Below are 17,054 nucleotides of genomic sequence, written 5' to 3'. Positions count from 1 at the left end.
ATGGAGCAATGTAATCAATTAGAATCTATACCTTATAAAACGAGCAATCTTCTTCATTTCAACGAACTTTTTCATTAATTGTTTTTTTTTATTATTAAATCAAATAGTAATAAAATAAATTTAAATTTATCATTATTTTGATTAAAAGTTATATTAATGTATTATTTAGTAATACTATTTAATTAATTAAAATATGAAAAAACCCGTTTCTCGTTAAAAAAAAAAAAGTGCGAACATTATCATTACAATCGAGAGATTCCACGTCAGTTGGAGAGGGAAACAAAACATTTGTTATAAGGGTGTGGAAATCTCTCCCTAGGTTTAAAATCGTGAGACTGATGACGATACGTAACGGGCTAAAGCGAACAATATCTTAATAGTCAGTCAGGAGCCGTGTGTCAGTGAGGAAGCTTGGCTTCCAAGGGGGTGGATTGGGACACCCCACATTGATTGGAAAAGAGAGCCGGTCACGGGTCACCAATAAGGATTTTGGGTCTCAAGAGGAGTGGATTGAGAGATCCACATTGATTGGAGTGGAGAGCCAGTCACATGCTCCTAGCGAGGACTCGAGGCCCCAAGGGGGGTGGATTGAGAGATTCCACGTCGATCGGAGAGGAGAGACAGTCACGGGCCGCCAACAAGGACACTGGGACCCCAAGAGGGAGAATTGAGATATCCCACATTGATCGAAGTGAAGAACCCGTCACGAGCTGTCAGTGAGGACGCTGGGCCCCTAAGAAGTGGATTGAGAGATCCCACATTGATTGAAGAGGAAAACGAAGCATTCGTTATAAGAGTACGAGAACCTAATGTAACAACTATAACGGATAATATCTGATAGCGATCTCAAACTTTAATAGCATTCCAACCCATTTCAATTTAAATAGGCACCTAAATTCATAGATATTCCAATAAAACAAGTGTTGGAAAGTCCGACTAGTTTAGGGAATGATCATGAGTTTATAATCAAAGAATACTCTCTCTATTGGTATGAGGCCTTTTGGGGGAGCCCAAAGCAAAGCCATGAGAGTTTATGCTCAAAGTGGACAATATCATACAATTGTGGAGAGTCGCGTCGTCTAATAAGGTATCAGAGCCATGCCCTAAACTTAGTCGTGCCAATAGATTGGTAAATCCTCAAATGTCGAACAAAGGACTCCAAAAGAAAAGGAGTCGAGCCTCAATTAAGGGAAGGTTCACACTATCGTACCATTATGGAGGATCGTGTTCCTATTAAAGGGAGGTTCACACTCAAAAGGACAATATCCTACCATTATCAGCGTGTTCCTCTAACAACTGATAACTCAAAATAAATAAATAAATAAATAAAAGTCGTGTTCCTCTAACAACTGATAAATAAAAAACACCTGGACTCCATTTAGTTGGTTGGTTCGCCTTTGCCTTTTGTTCCATTTATTCTCTTTTTTATTAACATTTATCACGTTTTTTGGCGGCACATTTTCTCCATTACTCTCCCTCTGGACTCCATTGTTCTCTGCATCAAATCGAACGTCTCTCTCTTTCTCTCTTCGTCTTCTTCCCGTTCGTAACCAACCACAGCATTCACTTCATCTTCCATTTCCTTCGTGTTTATATATATATCCTGCTTTGATTCTCCGTCTGTTCGTCGCTCGGAGTTTGAGGATTACTTTTTGGTGGCGGTATGGGGGCTTCTGTCATCGACGAACTGTCGCTCGCTCCGGTTCACAACTTCAATTCATCCTTCCAGGATCTCCGCTGCTCCAAGCACGTCCATGACAACGTTCACGGCAACATTTACCTCGATCCGGTAACGTGTTTTTGTGTTTTGAGCGTAATCTGGAAAAGAATTTTATGATGCTTTTGGTTTTGTTGTGTAAATGTTGCGGTCCGGTGTGTTGAGTTTCTCGGAATTGGAATTTGATTTGCGGTGTTTCTTTCTTTCGTTGCAGCTTTCTTTGAAGTTTATTGATACCGAGCAGTTTCAGAGGTGAGTTTTTGTTATCTTGTTGTAGTTGTGGGGCGGTGGAGTGGAGATATCACTTCACTTATGGAAAATGGAGGAGAATGTGAACTGGCTTGTGTATATGTTGATTTGTTGTTTATTATTTAATTGAATGTGTGTATTCAAAAGAAATATGAGGTTGAGGGCGAAAAAATGGTTAAGACGTGGCTTGTTTGGTAGTTCTGAAGATACTCTCCATACGCTGTAGTCTGATGAGTTGAATCATTCCTGTATTGCAGGCTTCGTGAATTGAAACAGCTTGGTGAGTTCTCCTCCTTGTTTATTCATTGTCGTGAATGTTGTAGCCGTATTTGATTATCCAGGAATTTAAGGTCGCTACTTCACATGCGTGAATGTGTATTTAGGAGGTTTGCATATGGTACTGTCGGCTCATGAAGTGCGCCTAGCTGTTTTAGATCAGAAATATGAATGCATTTGGCTTTTGGTCAAATATTGCTTGGGATTCTCCTCAATATTCTAAAGTTTTAAGTTGATAAACAACTTTCACTGATAATAGTTTGTGTTTCACTTGTTGTTCGGTTTGAATTTTATATATTGGCATATTTATGATAATTGTATAAGTAAAATTTATTCTTATTGATCACTACGAATGAAGTACCAAGAACCTTTATATCTCAGCGACGTGGTAAGAAATTCTTACCGTGAAGTGCTTGTTTTAGACTGAAATTTTTCATGACAGTCACACGTTAAGGTCTGCCTCAAGTATTTTAAGCATAAATTAGTAGTTTTATTCAATGTAAGTTCCTATTTTCATGTCCTTGGAATCAAGCTTGTTACATGTTCAGGTTTGACGCATATGGTATATCCGGGAGCTGTACATTCTAGGTTTGAACATTCGTTAGGAGTGTATTGGCTTGCCAGGGAAGCTGTTGAAAAGCTTAGATATTACCAAGTATAAGAAGCTCCTTTTTGATATTATGTCATATATGCAATAGCTAATTTATGGAGTAATTTTAGAGACAATTTCTTATAGATGCCTCATGCCTTTATCTTGTAGGGAGCAGAGCTTGATATTGATCACAATGATATCCAAACTGTGAAACTTGCTGGTATTTATTTCTGTCTGACATGCTTTTTCTAATATATCTGTTGGCTTATTTTCACTTATTTGTTGATTTTTGCTTCCAATTTATCTAAATTCTTATGTGTTGTCTGTTGGTTTATTTATTATTTCTTTGTTAATTTGTAGGCCTTCTGCATGATGTAGGCCATGGGCCTTTTAGTCACCTGTTTGAGCGCGAGTTCCTCCCTCAGGTTCTGAGTGGCTATGAATGGTAACTGACATCTTCATTAAGGGTTGCCTTAGGTTACAAATCTGTTTTTTTTTTTTTTCCCCGAAGAATCACATACCTTGAATAGTGTTTTATCTGCATAGTTTTGTGCAGGTTATATATATATATATATATATATATTTTGCCATGTACTTGATTGATTGATTGATTGATTGATTTTTCATTATAGGTCTCATGAACTTATGTCGGTTAAGATGGTTGACCATATTGTTGATGAGCACCACATTGATATTGATTCTGGAATGATAAAAAGAGTTAAGGTACGCTTATATTTTACCAATTATTCTGTACTTCTTTCTGTGCATATAATTCTTGCATTGGCTACTAAGATGCTTAAATAAAAAAGAGAAGAAAATATTGGCCTACTGTTATGATGCTTAACTATAAAGCACCGCCACTTGTAAAATGACCCAAGTGTAACACCAACATACTCCAACAAATTGTCTGACACATATATTTAAAAAATATATACACATGTTTATAAAGAAATAAAAAATTAAAAGTATTAGATTTTATTAACATTTCAGGGTGCACACATATTTTTTTAAAAAAATTAACATGTCCTCAACGTGCCGTGTCCTTCTTTATTGGAAATTGACTGTTGCCGTGTCCATGTTTTGTCCTACATTTTTTGGAAATTGTTGTGTCGTGTCGCATCTGTGTCACATGTTTGTGCTTCTTAATTGCCTATTATGTTAAATACTCTAATGATTTAAGGTTTAATGTTGGTACTTGTCGACATTGTCAGGATATGATACTATCTAGTTCTGAATTTACTCGGCCAAAGGTAGTAGTTTTTATTTTTATTTTTTATTTTTGGGAATTCCTTGCTGGAAGAAGTTTTGATAGATTGAGTTAATGAGTTTTATGAACTGTAAGTACATTTTATGCGTGATAAATAGGGTTCAAGGGAGAAGGGATTCTTGTACGACATTGTTGCAAATGGACGAAATGGAATTGATGTGGACAAGTAATTAGTTGTTGATTTTCAAATTTAATATTTGATTACGAGTCTTCCAGTTGAAACATTACAATTACTTTAGGTTTGATTATATTGTTCGTGATTGTCGAGCTTGCGGTCTAGGGTGCAACTTTCAGTTTCAGAGGTATGGTTGTAATGTCTTTGGCTTTTATTTTTGTACTTTTTTTTTTTTGTTGTGGGGTTGTGGAATTTGATTCAAGGGTGTATTGTTCAAGTGTTGTCTGTGCTTGCCATGCAGGTTAATGGAGACTATGCGAGTTATAGATGATGAAATTTGCTATAAGGCGAAGGACTGTTAGTATTATGAGCCTGATCTGTTTATTTGATTCTAGTCGGCCTTTAAAGTTGTAGCTTATGAGTTGTGATATTCCAGATCTCACCATTCACAAGTTGTTTTCTACTCGGGCTGATTTGTATCGAACAGTTTATATGCACCCAAAAGTTAAGGTAAGAATGGAGAGAATAATACTTCAATCAAATTAATAATTTGTCTTTATGCTAATTCCTCCTTCCCTTGCCAATGTTTATTCTCCTTTACAAATTCTACCCCTATATACTTTTTTTTTTTTTTTTTTTTTTTTTTTTTTTTTTTTTTTTTTGTTGATAAAAAGACTTAAAATATAAAGTTTTCTTATAAATTTTTCTTCTGCAAATGCAGGCCATTGAGCTTATGTTAGTTGATGCTCTGTTGAAGGCAAATGATTATCTGGAAATTTCATCTCACATCCACGATCCATCCCAGTACTGGAAGGTTTTGAATACTATTTATCAAAGTTCTCATGCTCGTGATAGTTTTTCTGTGCTTGTTGTTCACTGTGTTTCTCTTATTCTTTTAAAATGCAGCTAGATGATTCTGTAGTTAAAACAATTGAGACAGCTTCAGACCAAGAACTAAAGGAATCTAGGGATCTTATTTTGCAAATCCGGAGAAGAAATCTCTACCAGGTTCTGACCTTTTTTTCACTATTCCTTTTGGACTTCAATGTTGCATAAAAGCAAAGTACTGTAGATTTATGTGGATGTATACAAAGTGAAGCTTAAATTGTTGGACCTTTCTCCTTTTCCAGTTTTGTAATGAATATGCCGTCCCAAAAGACAAACTGGAAAATTTCAAGGATGTAACTGCTAAAGATATTGTTTGTTCTCAGGTTTTCTTCTTAAGACTTTTTTTTATCATGTAGTTTGCTTTGGGGTAACGAAGTAGAGTCTGAATTTTAGCATTGTTTGTGATATCATTGTTTAGAAAAATGGTGGAGTGATGCTACAAGAGGATGATGTTGCTGTCAGCAACGTTAGGATCGACTTGACACGGGGCAGAAATAATCCTCTTGAAAGGTTGTTGAGAAAGTCTAATAATTTTTTTTTGGGGGGGTGGGGTCGTCCTGATGCAGTAGTTGTGATAAATTATTTGTTGCTAACTTGATCTCTCTTTTGCATGATCAATCCCAGGATCCATTTCTTTAAGGTACGTTACTTCACCCATTATCCTTTCGAAACCGAGCTTACGAGATTTTGTTATGTGAATCTTTGTCGTTATTCAATATTCTAAAATTAACATTATAGGTGACATAACATGATATCTGTATAGTCAATGATGAACCAATTGGGGATTGTTCACTGGTATAAATATTTCTTGTCATGTCAAATTACATGTTACTGGACTCGTGTTGTTATTCTTGCATTGGTTGACATTTGATTCCTCGGTTGGAACAAGAATCTATTTGGCAGGATGTTTTGTTTTGTCATCTATCTATTTGCTTTTCATAAGACTCAGTTTCACTCAGGACTATGAAAGCAACGATAAATTCAAGATTTCTGATGATCGCATAAGCCACTTACTGCCAACATCATATCAAGATATGATAGTAAGGGTGTATTCGAAGAAACCCGAACTGGTCTGTGTACTTTGATGCAAGACTATTGTGATCATGTTTTTGTTTATGTTTCCAAACTTCAATACTTTTCCATATAATTTACAGGTAGAAGCCATTTCAGAAGCATTTGAAAACTTTCAGTTGAAAACTTATGGGATTAAAACACAAGTACACGCAACACCGGAGAAGAAGAAACGTCGCATTTGATTTTCCTGTTGTTGAGATTACTTAATACTATTTCACAAAAAAACTGATACTTCTATATCTTCACACAGACATGATTATGTAGGTTCGTGATTTTGACATTTTCTCCTGGAAGCTAGATTCACGAGGAATTGTACACGGCATACCGTACCGATTTCAAACTGGTTGAGCTGGAGGATCCTGCCACGAAATAGTTTTTGGTCAGCAAGTCCTATTGTCAACCTTTTGGGACAATTGCTGAAGATTTTGTACCTGCGCAATGCCCAATGTCGCCCAGCAGCTTTAGTTTGTGAAACTATCTTTGACAAGGTTTTATTTGCACTTCTGTCTTTTTGAATTCAGTATTTTACATCTTTCTTACTCTTCTCCTGTCTGTAATGCCAAGTACGCTCCTATAAAGTCATGTCAATATATAACAATATTATCCTTCTACAATTTTAGTACTGCTTTGTGACACCTTTATTATTGTTTTGCATTTTTGGTTCTCTTAGTGAAGATAGTGGGGAGAGTGAAAATGAGTTTTAAGTTATGGCGGACACCTACCTCTCCTACCTAGGATTGAATATCTTAGAAGTTACCATGTCAACCATATAGATATAGTAGAGTAAGACAATTTTTTCGTAAGAACGGTCGAGATGTGCACAAGAGACGGGGTACTTGTAGATATGTAAAAAAAAGACTGGCGGGTTGGATTGGTAAAATATTCTAGATTTGAAGATTTATCTAGAAAATGCAGGTGTTTTAATATGTTTGGGAAAGTGTAATAGAAGACGTATTTTAGATAAACGTGTTTGATAGTTAATGTAGATTATATATTTCTGTGTGGTGATGACCTTGGTGAGATAGGTTTCTTGGAGTGACCTTGTAACCGTCTAAGCCCACCGCTAGTAGATAGATATTGTCCTCTTTGGGCTTTTTCTTTCATGCATCCCCTCAAGGTTTTAAAACGCGTCTGCTAGGGAGAGGTTTTCACACCCTTATAAGGAATGCTTCGTTCCCCTCTCCAACCAATGTGGGATCTCACAATCCACCCACCTTCGGGAACCCAGTCCTCGCTAGCACTTGTTCTCCTCTTCAATCGATGTGGGATCTCACAATCCACCACCCTTCGGAGCCCAGCGTCCTCGCTAGCACTCGTTCCTCTCTCCAATCGATGCAGGATCTCACAGACCTTCTATAGTCTCCCAAATCCAGCCTACTTTTTCCATAGGTAAAAATCCTTACAAAGAAAGCTGTAAATATAATCTGGTTGTGCCGCCATTTGTAATGTCGTAAAGGCTAAGCTATTAGAATTTTGAAGAACTTGCAGGTTTGTGGAAAAGAGTGAATCTGGATGCATGGGAAATTCACGAGGCGCCTAAAATCTCAACCGCCCATCAAAGTCCAACCCACAGAAAACAGGTACATAACTCTTAAGCCCTGTGACTCTCCCCTCCCCTTTAATTTTCTTCTCTTTCAGTGCCCTCTTTTTAAGTCAAAAAGGTTAGGCGTCACGGGTCGTTTCCTTCTTTAGCTGCATGAAACAAATTACTTACTTGGCTCATTCCCATGTCTACGCTGTAATTTTGGTGCATTGCAGTAAAGGGTAACTTTTTTTTGTTCTTCTTTACTCCCCTTTGTTGACTATACTTTTAATTGTTTGAAATTAAAATTTACTATACACTGTTTACCACTAGGAAGATAGTAAAATTATTCTAGCATGATAGAGATTTATTATGCACAATGTTAAAGGAAGTTGAATTACAAATTTAGTTCATATACCCGATTACCCGAGATTGTTTATTTAATCTCTTTATTCTAGAATGTTTCAGTCATGATTTTTAATAGTTTTTGACATTAATATCAATGCTTAAATGTTGACATGCCTTATAAATTGCAGATACGACATACGGTACTCGAGGATAGACCAATTAGATCAAACCAAGTAAGAATTTTAAGTATACCCGAGATTATCCGAGGTTGTTTATTTAATCTCTTTATTCTAGAATGTTTCAGTCATGATTCTTATTAGTTTTTAACATTAATATCAAATGCTTAAATGTTGACGTGCCTTATAAATTCCAAATACGACATACAATACTTGAGGGTAGACCAATTAGATCAAACCAAGTAAGAATTTTAAGTATACCAGTGATTACCCAAGATTCTTTATTTAATCTCTTTATTCTAGAATGTTTCAGTCATGATTTTTAATAGTTTTTGACATTAATATCAATGCTTAAATGTTGACATGCCTTATAAATTGCAGATACGACATAGTACTCGAGGGTAGACCAATTAGATCAAACCAAGTAAGAATTTTAAGTATACCCGAGATTACCCGAGGTTGTTTATTTAATCTCTTTATTCTAGAATGTTTCAGTCATGATTCTTATTAGTTTTTAACATTAATATCAAATACTTAAATGTTGACGTGACTTATAAATTCCAAATACGACATACAATACTGTGACTTATAAATTCCAAATACGACATACAATACTTGAGGGTAGACCAATTAGATCAAACCAAGTAAGAATTTTAAGTATACCAGTGATTACCCAAGATTCTTTATTTAATCTCTTTATTCTAGAATGTTTCAGTCATGATTCTTATTAGTTTTTGACATTAATATCAATGCTTAAATGTTGATATGCCTTATAAATTCCAGATACGACATACAATATTCGAGGGTAGACCAATTAGATCAAACCAAGTAAGAATTTTAAGTTTACCCGAGATTACCTGAAATTGTTTATTTAATCTCTTTATTCTAAAATGTTTCGGTCATGATTCTTATTAGTTTTTGACATTAATATCAATGCTTAAATGTTGATATGCCTTATAAATTCCAGATACGACATACAATATTCGAGGGTAGACCAATTAGATCAAACCAAGTAAGAATTTTAAGTTTACCCGAGATTACCTGAGATTGTTTATTTAATCTCTTTATTCTAAAATGTTTCAGTCATGATTCTTATTAGTTTTTGACATTAATATCAATGCTTAAATATTGACATGCCTTATAAATTGCAGATACGACATACAATACTCGATGGTAGACCAATTAGATCAAATCAAGTAAGAATTTTAAGTATACCCGAGATTGTTTATTTAATCTCTTTATTCTAAAATGTTTCAGTCATGATTCTTATTAGTTTTTGACATTAATATCAATGCTTAAATGTTGACATGCCTCATAAATTGCAGATACAACATACAATACTCGAGAGTAGACCAATTAAATCAAACCGAGTAAGAATTTTATCTTTGATATTGCATTGAAAAATTGATTATTAGTCCAATTAGCATGTCATTTAATGTTTAAGTAGAGATTTATTAAATTAAAGTTGAAGGTCGGTAGATGTTTATTGAAATCAAATATTCTTAAAGCTCCAACATTAGATGATAGAAATATTAGTTGATGCTTAGGAGCTCTTGATTAGCAAAAAATATTCTAGAATAAGCGATAGAAAGATACTTAGAACTTTTGTACGGTGACAGAAATAGTGGCAAATAGAGGCTATAATATTGAAATGTGCAGATTCTAAGAATAAATATATATGACGAGAATCGTATTGCTCCCCACTGGAATAGCATCTTCTTATTCATTATTTAAATTTCAATGCCTTTTTTATTTTTTAGACTGAAAATTCATAGGTCACTTCCTTCACATCAATAACATTCTTTGTACTATCTTTCATTTGATAATATGTTAGAACATTTCTCCTTTTGACTCCTTTTTGGAGACTAAGTGGGGCTTTATTTCACCACAAACATTGGAGCACATTTCAGTTCTAGATTCTGAGATCATAATTGGAGATTTGATAAAATCTTACCTATGTTGCATACCTTGTCTCCCTACCCGACAGTTATATGCAGTAATCCATTGTTGTTGCCTTTTGCTTACATGCCCATATAACACTAATTTCAATTTCTTAAATCTTGCTTTTAGATCTCTTTTTCGAAATCCCTTTTTAGACTTGAAAACTGGGGTCAGAGGCTTGAGCATACGTCGCTTGGCCGTAGACGACGCGAGAACGAATAGGCTTAACTCACTTGTTTCTGAGAAGTGAACCTAAACATATTCACCGTTCATTGTTCAAAAATTTTGGATTTACAACTTCGTGTTTGAGAAAGATCTTTATTTAAATATGCATGCTGCATCTTGGATTTCTAGTCTCGTGCATCAGTAGAACTGAGTTAGTTATCATAGATTGCTTTAAGAAGGCTGGTTGTTATTTAGCTTATTACGGTTCAAGAATTGTCATCGAAGTTTTTATTGGGTTATTTGATCATATGTTTAGAAACTTTGAAAATCCTTAGAAAGAATCTTCTATTGGGTTATATGTACATATGGTCACAACAAATATCAAGATATCGAAAGACATACAAATCATTAGAAATTGGTCGTCTCTGTTGTACACACTTATGAAGTAGTATTATTCCACCTATAAAGACGAGTAATTTCCCCCAAGTAATTTTCATGCACAAACTTGATAAATTACTACAACTTTCATGCACACAATTAGGTAGTTCACTCTGATGTCTAGGCACATATTTAGGTAATTGTCTTATACAAATTAGACTACACCAAATATGTAAAGTAATTTTCATGCACAACTAGGTAAAGTACTACAATTTTTATATACCTAGCTAGTTAATCGCCATACACACCACTAGATGTTAATTTCCATAAGTTAAAGTAAAGTCTTCCAAACTCTCTGTTATGCGTTGCTAGAAATTTTTTGCTGAATATATCATCGGGTCGAAGTTAGCATGTTCATGATATTTACCTATTTAATATCATGAGATGCTACCACAATTGAGGCTCCGAGTGCCAATACACACCAATTGGTGTAAAGTCTTCCAAACTCTCGTTTAATGTGTGACGGAGTCATGTTAAAACGAATCCTTTAATTTCTTTTTATGTGTATATCGTGGGCGGCCTTTAGGGGTCCTTTTTTTTGTAAAGATTATCCTTGTCTTTGTTTATGTCTCGGATTGGAACAAATTACCATAATTCGTCTCCGCCTACGGATCAGGCGGCATTTTTCACAAATTTTCCGAATGGAGGCCCTTATTTTCATATTTGTCATTCCTTACCTTAATTCCGAATCCCCTTATTAAAGTGGAGTTAAAGTCTAAGCTAATATTAGTTTTCATTTTAAAAAACTAAACAAATTTTGAAAAAAAAAAAAATATATATATATATATATATATAAACGTAAAATTTCCTTTTTAAAAATATTTCTAATTTACAATTTTGCATAATAATTTAAAATTAATAAGGATTTATATATTTTTTTCCCCAAAATTAAAATAAGTCCAAACAAATCCTGAATTAGTTATTTTCCTCCCAGCCTCGTAAATCCACACAAAATTAAAATAATAATTCAGCTATCATTCAATCCCACAGCGTCCGTTTTAACAGTTTTCCCATATTCCGTGCTCCTCTAGAAGACCGAGCTATAAAATATAGAGGCAATTTCTTTTTAACAAACTCCAAATATACTCTTAAATGGTTAAAAATATCAATATTACACTTAAAACCTTCTTTAAAAAATCTATAAAAAAATACCCTTATTTTTAATTAGTTTTTTTTTTTTTATTATTTTATGAAAGTTGTTAATATTTTATTTAAAAAATATCCCTTTGTAAAAAAAAATTAAAAAAAAATCATACTCTAGTCATTGTTATTAATGTATCGACTATCGACACCTCATAAATTATCTCCAAACCTTAAATATTAAACATTTTTTTCCAAACCTTAAATATTAAACATTTTTTTTTCTCGTTTTCAACCCAATCCTCACCCACCCTAACCCACTAATATACATTTACTTACTCAGTTAATAAATATATATATTTTTTTAAGTATTGAAGCTATATTGTAATATTGAAATTTGAATTTTTAGAAATTAAGTTGAATGTGATATTATTATTTTCCTTATGAAATATTATTAAATTTATCAGTATTTTTTAATTTTAAATAGAAATTGTACCGAAAATGGAAATTATTCATGAACATTTTTTTTAAAAAAATGTATACATAAATAAACTGAGAAAAATTCCCCGTGAGAAACTCAATACTCGAAATCTCTGCAAAAAAAAAAAAAAAAAAAAAATTAAAAATATTGCGCTGATGAGAAATAAAATAGGAGGCAATGACGGAGATGAGGAAAACTTCTCCGCTCTCGCTTCGTGGACAGCTCTAGTGGACAACCTTAAACCTAAGTCTGCTAGTGGCTCAGTTCTCGCCCCGTTTTGATTGTTTAACTTTGTTTTCATTTCTTTTTTACCCTGTTCGACTATCGATTTATATATATATATATATATATTAATTATTTACTAATTTATTAGACACAAATTTTAAAACTAAAATAGGAGTTTGTGACTTGACCAAAAGAAGCAATAATAGTCCAAAAGGAAGAGGGGCAGGCGAAGAAACGGACGTGTATAAAAGAGATAGCGTTTGTTAGTGCAGAAAATAACCGATGTGGGACTGAAAAAACACTCGTCTTCTTCAGGCAAAATCCATGGAGAGAGGAAAAATACACTCACTCTTCTCTCTCTACTTGTGCTTTTCTTGTGCTCACTATTATTAATTTCTCTCGCTTTTTCCCCCTTTCTCTCTCTACCCAACCCAGAAATACACTCACGAACGAACCCATCATCATTTCCAGTACTCGAAGGAGGAACAATCGCCTCTGTGCCTTCCAATTTCTGTCACTGATTTTGTCCAATTTGAGGGAAATATGAAGGAAAAGAGTGAAACTGGAGGTGGGTATGTGAGGGCAGATCAGATAGATCTGAAGAGCTTAGACGAGCAGTTGCAGAGACATTTGAGCAAAGCATGGACTATGGAGAAGAACAAGAGCAAGGTAGACGAGGGCGGCGGCGGCGGCGGCGGTGGTGGTGGTGGAAAGCTGCCGATCACCAGGCAGGAATGGGAGATTGATCCTTCTAAACTCATCATCAAAAGCGTCATAGCTCGTGGTACTTTTGGAACTGTTCATCGTGGAATTTATGATGGCCAAGATGTTGCTGGTACGGGATTTTTCTCCCTCTACTCTGTTTGTTTAAGAATGAGTTACTGATTCTGAGAAAATCAGTTCATAAATGCATGGTTGAAGCCACTCGATATTGATTCTGTTTTCTTCGGTTTTTGTAATTGCATTGATCATATAATGATTTTGATTCTGAATTTGGCGGAAGATCATATAAGGATTTTGATTTTGAATTTCTTTGGGTGATTGTTCATAAATGAAATGGGTTTTTTCTCATAGTTCTTAAATAGCTGAGGAATCGATGCCTTCTGAGGAAGGATATGCCCTAAACCTGTTTGATATTATGCCAAAATGAGAATAAACACTTTTCTGCTGCATCAATTGTTTGCAAACATGAAGTTTTTTCTGTCTTGTTTTGAATTGGATAGAACTGAGAGAGTTCTATTTGGCTTTCTTTTCTTTTTTTTTTTTTCTTTTTTGGAGTTATGGTCTCTTTGTAGATATTATCCTCAACAAAACACTGATTCACGAGATTGGCTTGAGCAGACAGCTACTTGCATTAACTACTGCACTGTTCTTTTTTTGGAACTTTTGGGTGTCCCCATTAATTGTTGACATGCACCCTTTTAAAGAACACAGTTGCACATAAAATTGGAAAACGAAGAACACCAAAAAGGAATTAACTCGATTGCTAATGGGATTTTTTGTTACTTATTGATAGGTATCTGAATCTTTAAGTTGCCTAAATTAGTAATAGTTTTAAGCTTTGTTTTGTTGGGGCTTTTTCCCTTATTTTGAAGAACTTTTGGGGAATTTGTTTTGGCACTGCTTAAACAAAAGGTTGGTTTATATTTCCTCAGTTAAACTTCTTGACTGGGGTGAAGAGGGTCATAGGTCGGAGGCAGAAATCGCGTCGCTTAGAGCAGCTTTTACACAAGAAGTTGTTGTTTGGCACAAGCTTGACCATCCTAACGTTACGAAGGTAAGATTCGATGGTGTGTTCTTCCTAGCTTGACTTTCATCATGACCTTGTCCAAGATTAACTTATAATTTTAATGAATAAACCAACTTGGCATAAGAAAGCTTGAAATTATGATTACTTTCCTTGTTCACTTATCCATTTCTTCATGGATCAGCACTTCTACTTAGGTAATTGCCTTTTGATTCTATGACTATTGAGAGAATACATCTGATTCCATTCTTTGCATTTTCATAGGACAAAAATTATGAAGTGGTAGCCGTAGTAATAATCATTATAAGTTCTTTGTTATTGGCTTCAAATCTTTAAGCAAAGTGTCTTGAATCTGCAATGAGACAAGCTATGGGCTTAGTTGCCGATACGAACGTAATCTCTTTTGGTGTTTCATACCTAAACGTACCATATTGAAGGTGTTATTTGTATATAGGTTTAAAAGATGACTTATGGTGTTTCATTAACTTTTTCAGTTTATAGGAGCAACAATAGGCTCCTCAGATCTACAAGTACAAACAGAAAATGGCCAAATTGGCATGCCGAGCAATATTTGTTGTGTCGTTGTTGAATATTGTCCTGGAGGTGCTCTCAAATCTTACCTCATAAAGAACAGGAGGAAAAAGCTGGCGTTCAAAGTAGTCGTCCAGCTAGCATTAGACCTTGCAAGAGGGTTAAATTCCAATACTGAATCTCTAGGCTTTTTTTTTTTTTTTTGCGTTTCCAGAGAGTTCCGAATTCTAGAACTTCTTGGATATCTGCAACTTTTTGTACATTAGACTTGTGCTTTTAAACTCAAGGTGGGTGCCATTTGTAGGTTGAGCTATCTTCACTCACAGAAGATTGTCCATAGAGATGTCAAGACAGAAAATATGCTTCTGGACAAAACAAGAACGGTAAAAATTGCAGACTTCGGCGTTGCTCGTGTCGAGGCCTCAAATCCCAATGATATGACTGGCGAGACTGGAACCCTTGGTTATATGGCTCCAGAGGTACATGCTCGAATTGCCTTGAATATTGAACTCAAACCTCTCTTCTGCTCTTGCTATGTTGAATTTTATGCTTCTCACTAGTCTACCCTATTCGGTATCTTGAATCTCGTGGGGTTTTAAGCCAGTCTTTCTGATGGGGTTTTTATATCTTTATTCATAGTGTAAAATATATGGTGCAAATGAAAAACTAACATCAATTAGAAAGCAGTGGCTCAATCTTTAGCTTACTTCATCTGGCTCTACTCCGTTAAGTCGCGAGGACGAAATTACTAACCTTTGAATTAGTGGATAAACAATTAGATTTTGAGTTGGTTAATGCAAAAACCTTTCTCTTTAGTTGGAAAACATACCCCATTGTAAAATCTGAGATAGGAATGTTGGTTTGTGATTTGTGTGGAGTTCTGTACAGCCCAAGCTCACTGCTAACAGATATTGTCCACTTTGGCCCGTTACGTATTGTCGTCAGCCTCACGGTTTTAGAATGGTCTACTAGGGAGAGGTTTCCACATACTTATAAGGAATGCTTCGTTACCCTCTCCAACCGATGTGGGATCTCAGAAGTTCGTTGAGCTACTCTATAGGCTATGAGACTCGTTACACCTTATACGAGCACTGAAAAGAAAAAAAAACTGAAAGCTAAGAGATTAAATAGGAGCATGGATTCATTTTCAACTTTTAGCATGATTGGTAAAAGCTTAGCCTTCTTTCGTTATGATTGCTGTTCAGTTTGTTTGCTAGGATAAATGTTCATCAGCTAGCCTTTTGCTTCTGGCTATCCTTCAAATCTGACATTGGGGATGACTTGAAACTTGACAGGTTCTCAATGGCAATCCATATAACAGGAAATGTGATGTCTACAGCTTTGGCATCTGTTTGTGGGAAATATACTGCTGCGATATGCCGTATCCCGACCTTAGCTTCTCGGAAGTGACTTCAGCGGTTGTCCGACAGGTCGGTTGAAATGATAGATCATATCTTTAGTTATTTGAAATTGTGGTTGAACTTTCTCCATTTCATTCTAATAGCAATAAGATCTAATTCTGAATAGACAATGTACCTAACTTTAACACAAGCTGAAGATGAAAGCTCATCTTCTCTGATTGCAGAATCTTCGGCCAGAGATTCCTCGGTGTTGCCCGAGCTCGCTTGCAAATGTAATGAAGCGATGTTGGGACGCTAACCCAGACAAGCGTCCAGAGATGGATGAGGTTGTAACCATGTTGGAAGCAATTGACACATCGAAGGGTGGAGGTATGATCCCCATCGATCAGTCTCAAGGCTGTTTTTGCTTCCGCAGGTACCGAGGTCCTTGAACGATGGCAGCAGCAATAATGCAACGTCGAAGATTCGGATTGTAATTTGTCCAATTGAAAAGGAACTGGAACTTGAGAATGAAGGGAACAAGTAGAGTGAAGGGTATAAGCTAGCTATATGCTTTCTTTCGTTGTAGCGATTCCTTCCCTCTCCTTGTGAAGAAAAAATGAGTAAATTTTTCCAGAAAGATAAAAGCTTCAATGTTCTTCTGTTAACTTGGATTGAACATTATTACAAAGCTTCGTTAATAATATTTGGGCAATGCTGTGGATTTTCTTTTAAGGAAAGTTCACAATTTCATCAATTAAAAGACTTGGTCAGGGGTTCGGTACGTCAATATGTGTGAGATCCCGCATGAGTTGGAGAAGAGACGAAACATTGTTTATAAGGGTGTGTAAACTTCTTCCGAACATACGCGTTTTAAAAACT

At 35.3% G+C, this 17,054-nt stretch overlaps 3 protein-coding genes across 11 annotated transcripts; all 3 read left to right on the top strand.

The window, feature by feature from the left end:
- Positions 1-1,433: 1,433 nt before the first annotated feature.
- On the top strand, positions 1,434-6,792 carry LOC111793875 (uncharacterized). The gene is made up of 19 exons (XM_023675941.2): positions 1,434-1,789; positions 1,932-1,969; positions 2,224-2,246; positions 2,791-2,897; positions 3,003-3,054; positions 3,195-3,279; positions 3,467-3,557; positions 4,046-4,084; positions 4,200-4,267; positions 4,341-4,403; positions 4,518-4,573; positions 4,653-4,726; positions 4,938-5,030; positions 5,123-5,224; positions 5,347-5,427; positions 5,523-5,614; positions 5,729-5,744; positions 6,064-6,174; positions 6,259-6,792. Exons 1-19 carry the CDS (start codon positions 1,664-1,666, stop codon positions 6,358-6,360), a joined length of 1,419 nt encoding a protein of 472 aa, XP_023531709.1. The 5' UTR covers positions 1,434-1,663; the 3' UTR covers positions 6,361-6,792.
- A 135-nt stretch (positions 6,793-6,927) lies between these two features.
- On the top strand, positions 6,928-10,518 carry LOC111792611 (uncharacterized). 9 transcript variants are annotated; one of them, XM_023674120.2, is made up of 9 exons: positions 6,928-7,567; positions 7,667-7,758; positions 8,237-8,281; positions 8,606-8,648; positions 9,008-9,052; positions 9,192-9,236; positions 9,376-9,420; positions 9,550-9,594; positions 10,295-10,518. In XM_023674120.2, the coding sequence occupies exons 2-9, from the start codon at positions 7,691-7,693 to the stop codon at positions 10,385-10,387; spliced, it is 429 nt and encodes a 142-aa protein (XP_023529888.2). In that variant the 5' UTR covers positions 6,928-7,567; positions 7,667-7,690; the 3' UTR covers positions 10,388-10,518. The 9 variants fall into 9 exon arrangements, 2 of the variants coding, with proteins under 2 accessions (XP_023529888.2, XP_023529892.2); XM_023674124.2 differs by lacking the exon at positions 9,192-9,236; XR_015420761.1 differs by lacking the exons at positions 6,928-7,567; positions 8,606-8,648; positions 9,192-9,236; positions 10,295-10,518 and having other exon boundaries at positions 7,663-7,758; positions 8,237-8,466; positions 9,550-9,976.
- A 2,301-nt stretch (positions 10,519-12,819) lies between these two features.
- LOC111793917 (Protein kinase superfamily protein) lies at positions 12,820-16,935 on the top strand. The gene is made up of 6 exons (XM_023675994.2): positions 12,820-13,389; positions 14,210-14,331; positions 14,796-14,992; positions 15,137-15,311; positions 16,128-16,262; positions 16,418-16,935. Exons 1-6 carry the CDS (start codon positions 13,098-13,100, stop codon positions 16,622-16,624), a joined length of 1,128 nt encoding a protein of 375 aa, XP_023531762.2. The 5' UTR covers positions 12,820-13,097; the 3' UTR covers positions 16,625-16,935.
- The last annotated feature ends 119 nt before the right edge of the window (positions 16,936-17,054 follow it).

Source organism: Cucurbita pepo, chromosome 4 (genome assembly GCF_057944985.1).
Source record: "Cucurbita pepo subsp. pepo isolate OVF chromosome 4, ASM5794498v1, whole genome shotgun sequence".
NCBI lineage: Eukaryota > Viridiplantae > Streptophyta > Magnoliopsida > Cucurbitales > Cucurbitaceae > Cucurbita > Cucurbita pepo.
This window is presented reverse-complemented; position numbering and strand designations above follow the sequence as displayed.

What these genes read in the sequence shown, in the direction of transcription:
- LOC111793875 (XM_023675941.2), top strand. Translation starts at nt 1,664, where the DNA reads ATGGGGGCTTCTGTCATCGACGAACTGTCGCTCGCTCCGGTTCACAAC. An exon ending in GAATGATAAAAAGAGTTAAG is followed by an intron (nt 3,558 to 4,045) that starts GTACGCTTATAT and finishes CGACATTGTCAG; the next exon opens with GATATGATACTATCTAGTTC. An exon ending in ATCCATCCCAGTACTGGAAG is followed by an intron (nt 5,031 to 5,122) that starts GTTTTGAATACT and finishes TTTAAAATGCAG; the next exon opens with CTAGATGATTCTGTAGTTAA.
- LOC111792611 (XM_023674120.2), top strand. Translation starts at nt 7,691, where the DNA reads ATGCATGGGAAATTCACGAGGCGCCTAAAATCTCAACCGCCCATCAAA. An exon ending in GACCAATTAGATCAAACCAA is followed by an intron (nt 8,282 to 8,605) that starts GTAAGAATTTTA and finishes TATAAATTGCAG; the next exon opens with ATACGACATAGTACTCGAGG. An exon ending in GACCAATTAGATCAAACCAA is followed by an intron (nt 8,649 to 9,007) that starts GTAAGAATTTTA and finishes TATAAATTCCAG; the next exon opens with ATACGACATACAATATTCGA.
- LOC111793917 (XM_023675994.2), top strand. Translation starts at nt 13,098, where the DNA reads ATGAAGGAAAAGAGTGAAACTGGAGGTGGGTATGTGAGGGCAGATCAG. An exon ending in TGATGGCCAAGATGTTGCTG is followed by an intron (nt 13,390 to 14,209) that starts GTACGGGATTTT and finishes ATATTTCCTCAG; the next exon opens with TTAAACTTCTTGACTGGGGT. An exon ending in CTTCAGCGGTTGTCCGACAG is followed by an intron (nt 16,263 to 16,417) that starts GTCGGTTGAAAT and finishes CTCTGATTGCAG; the next exon opens with AATCTTCGGCCAGAGATTCC.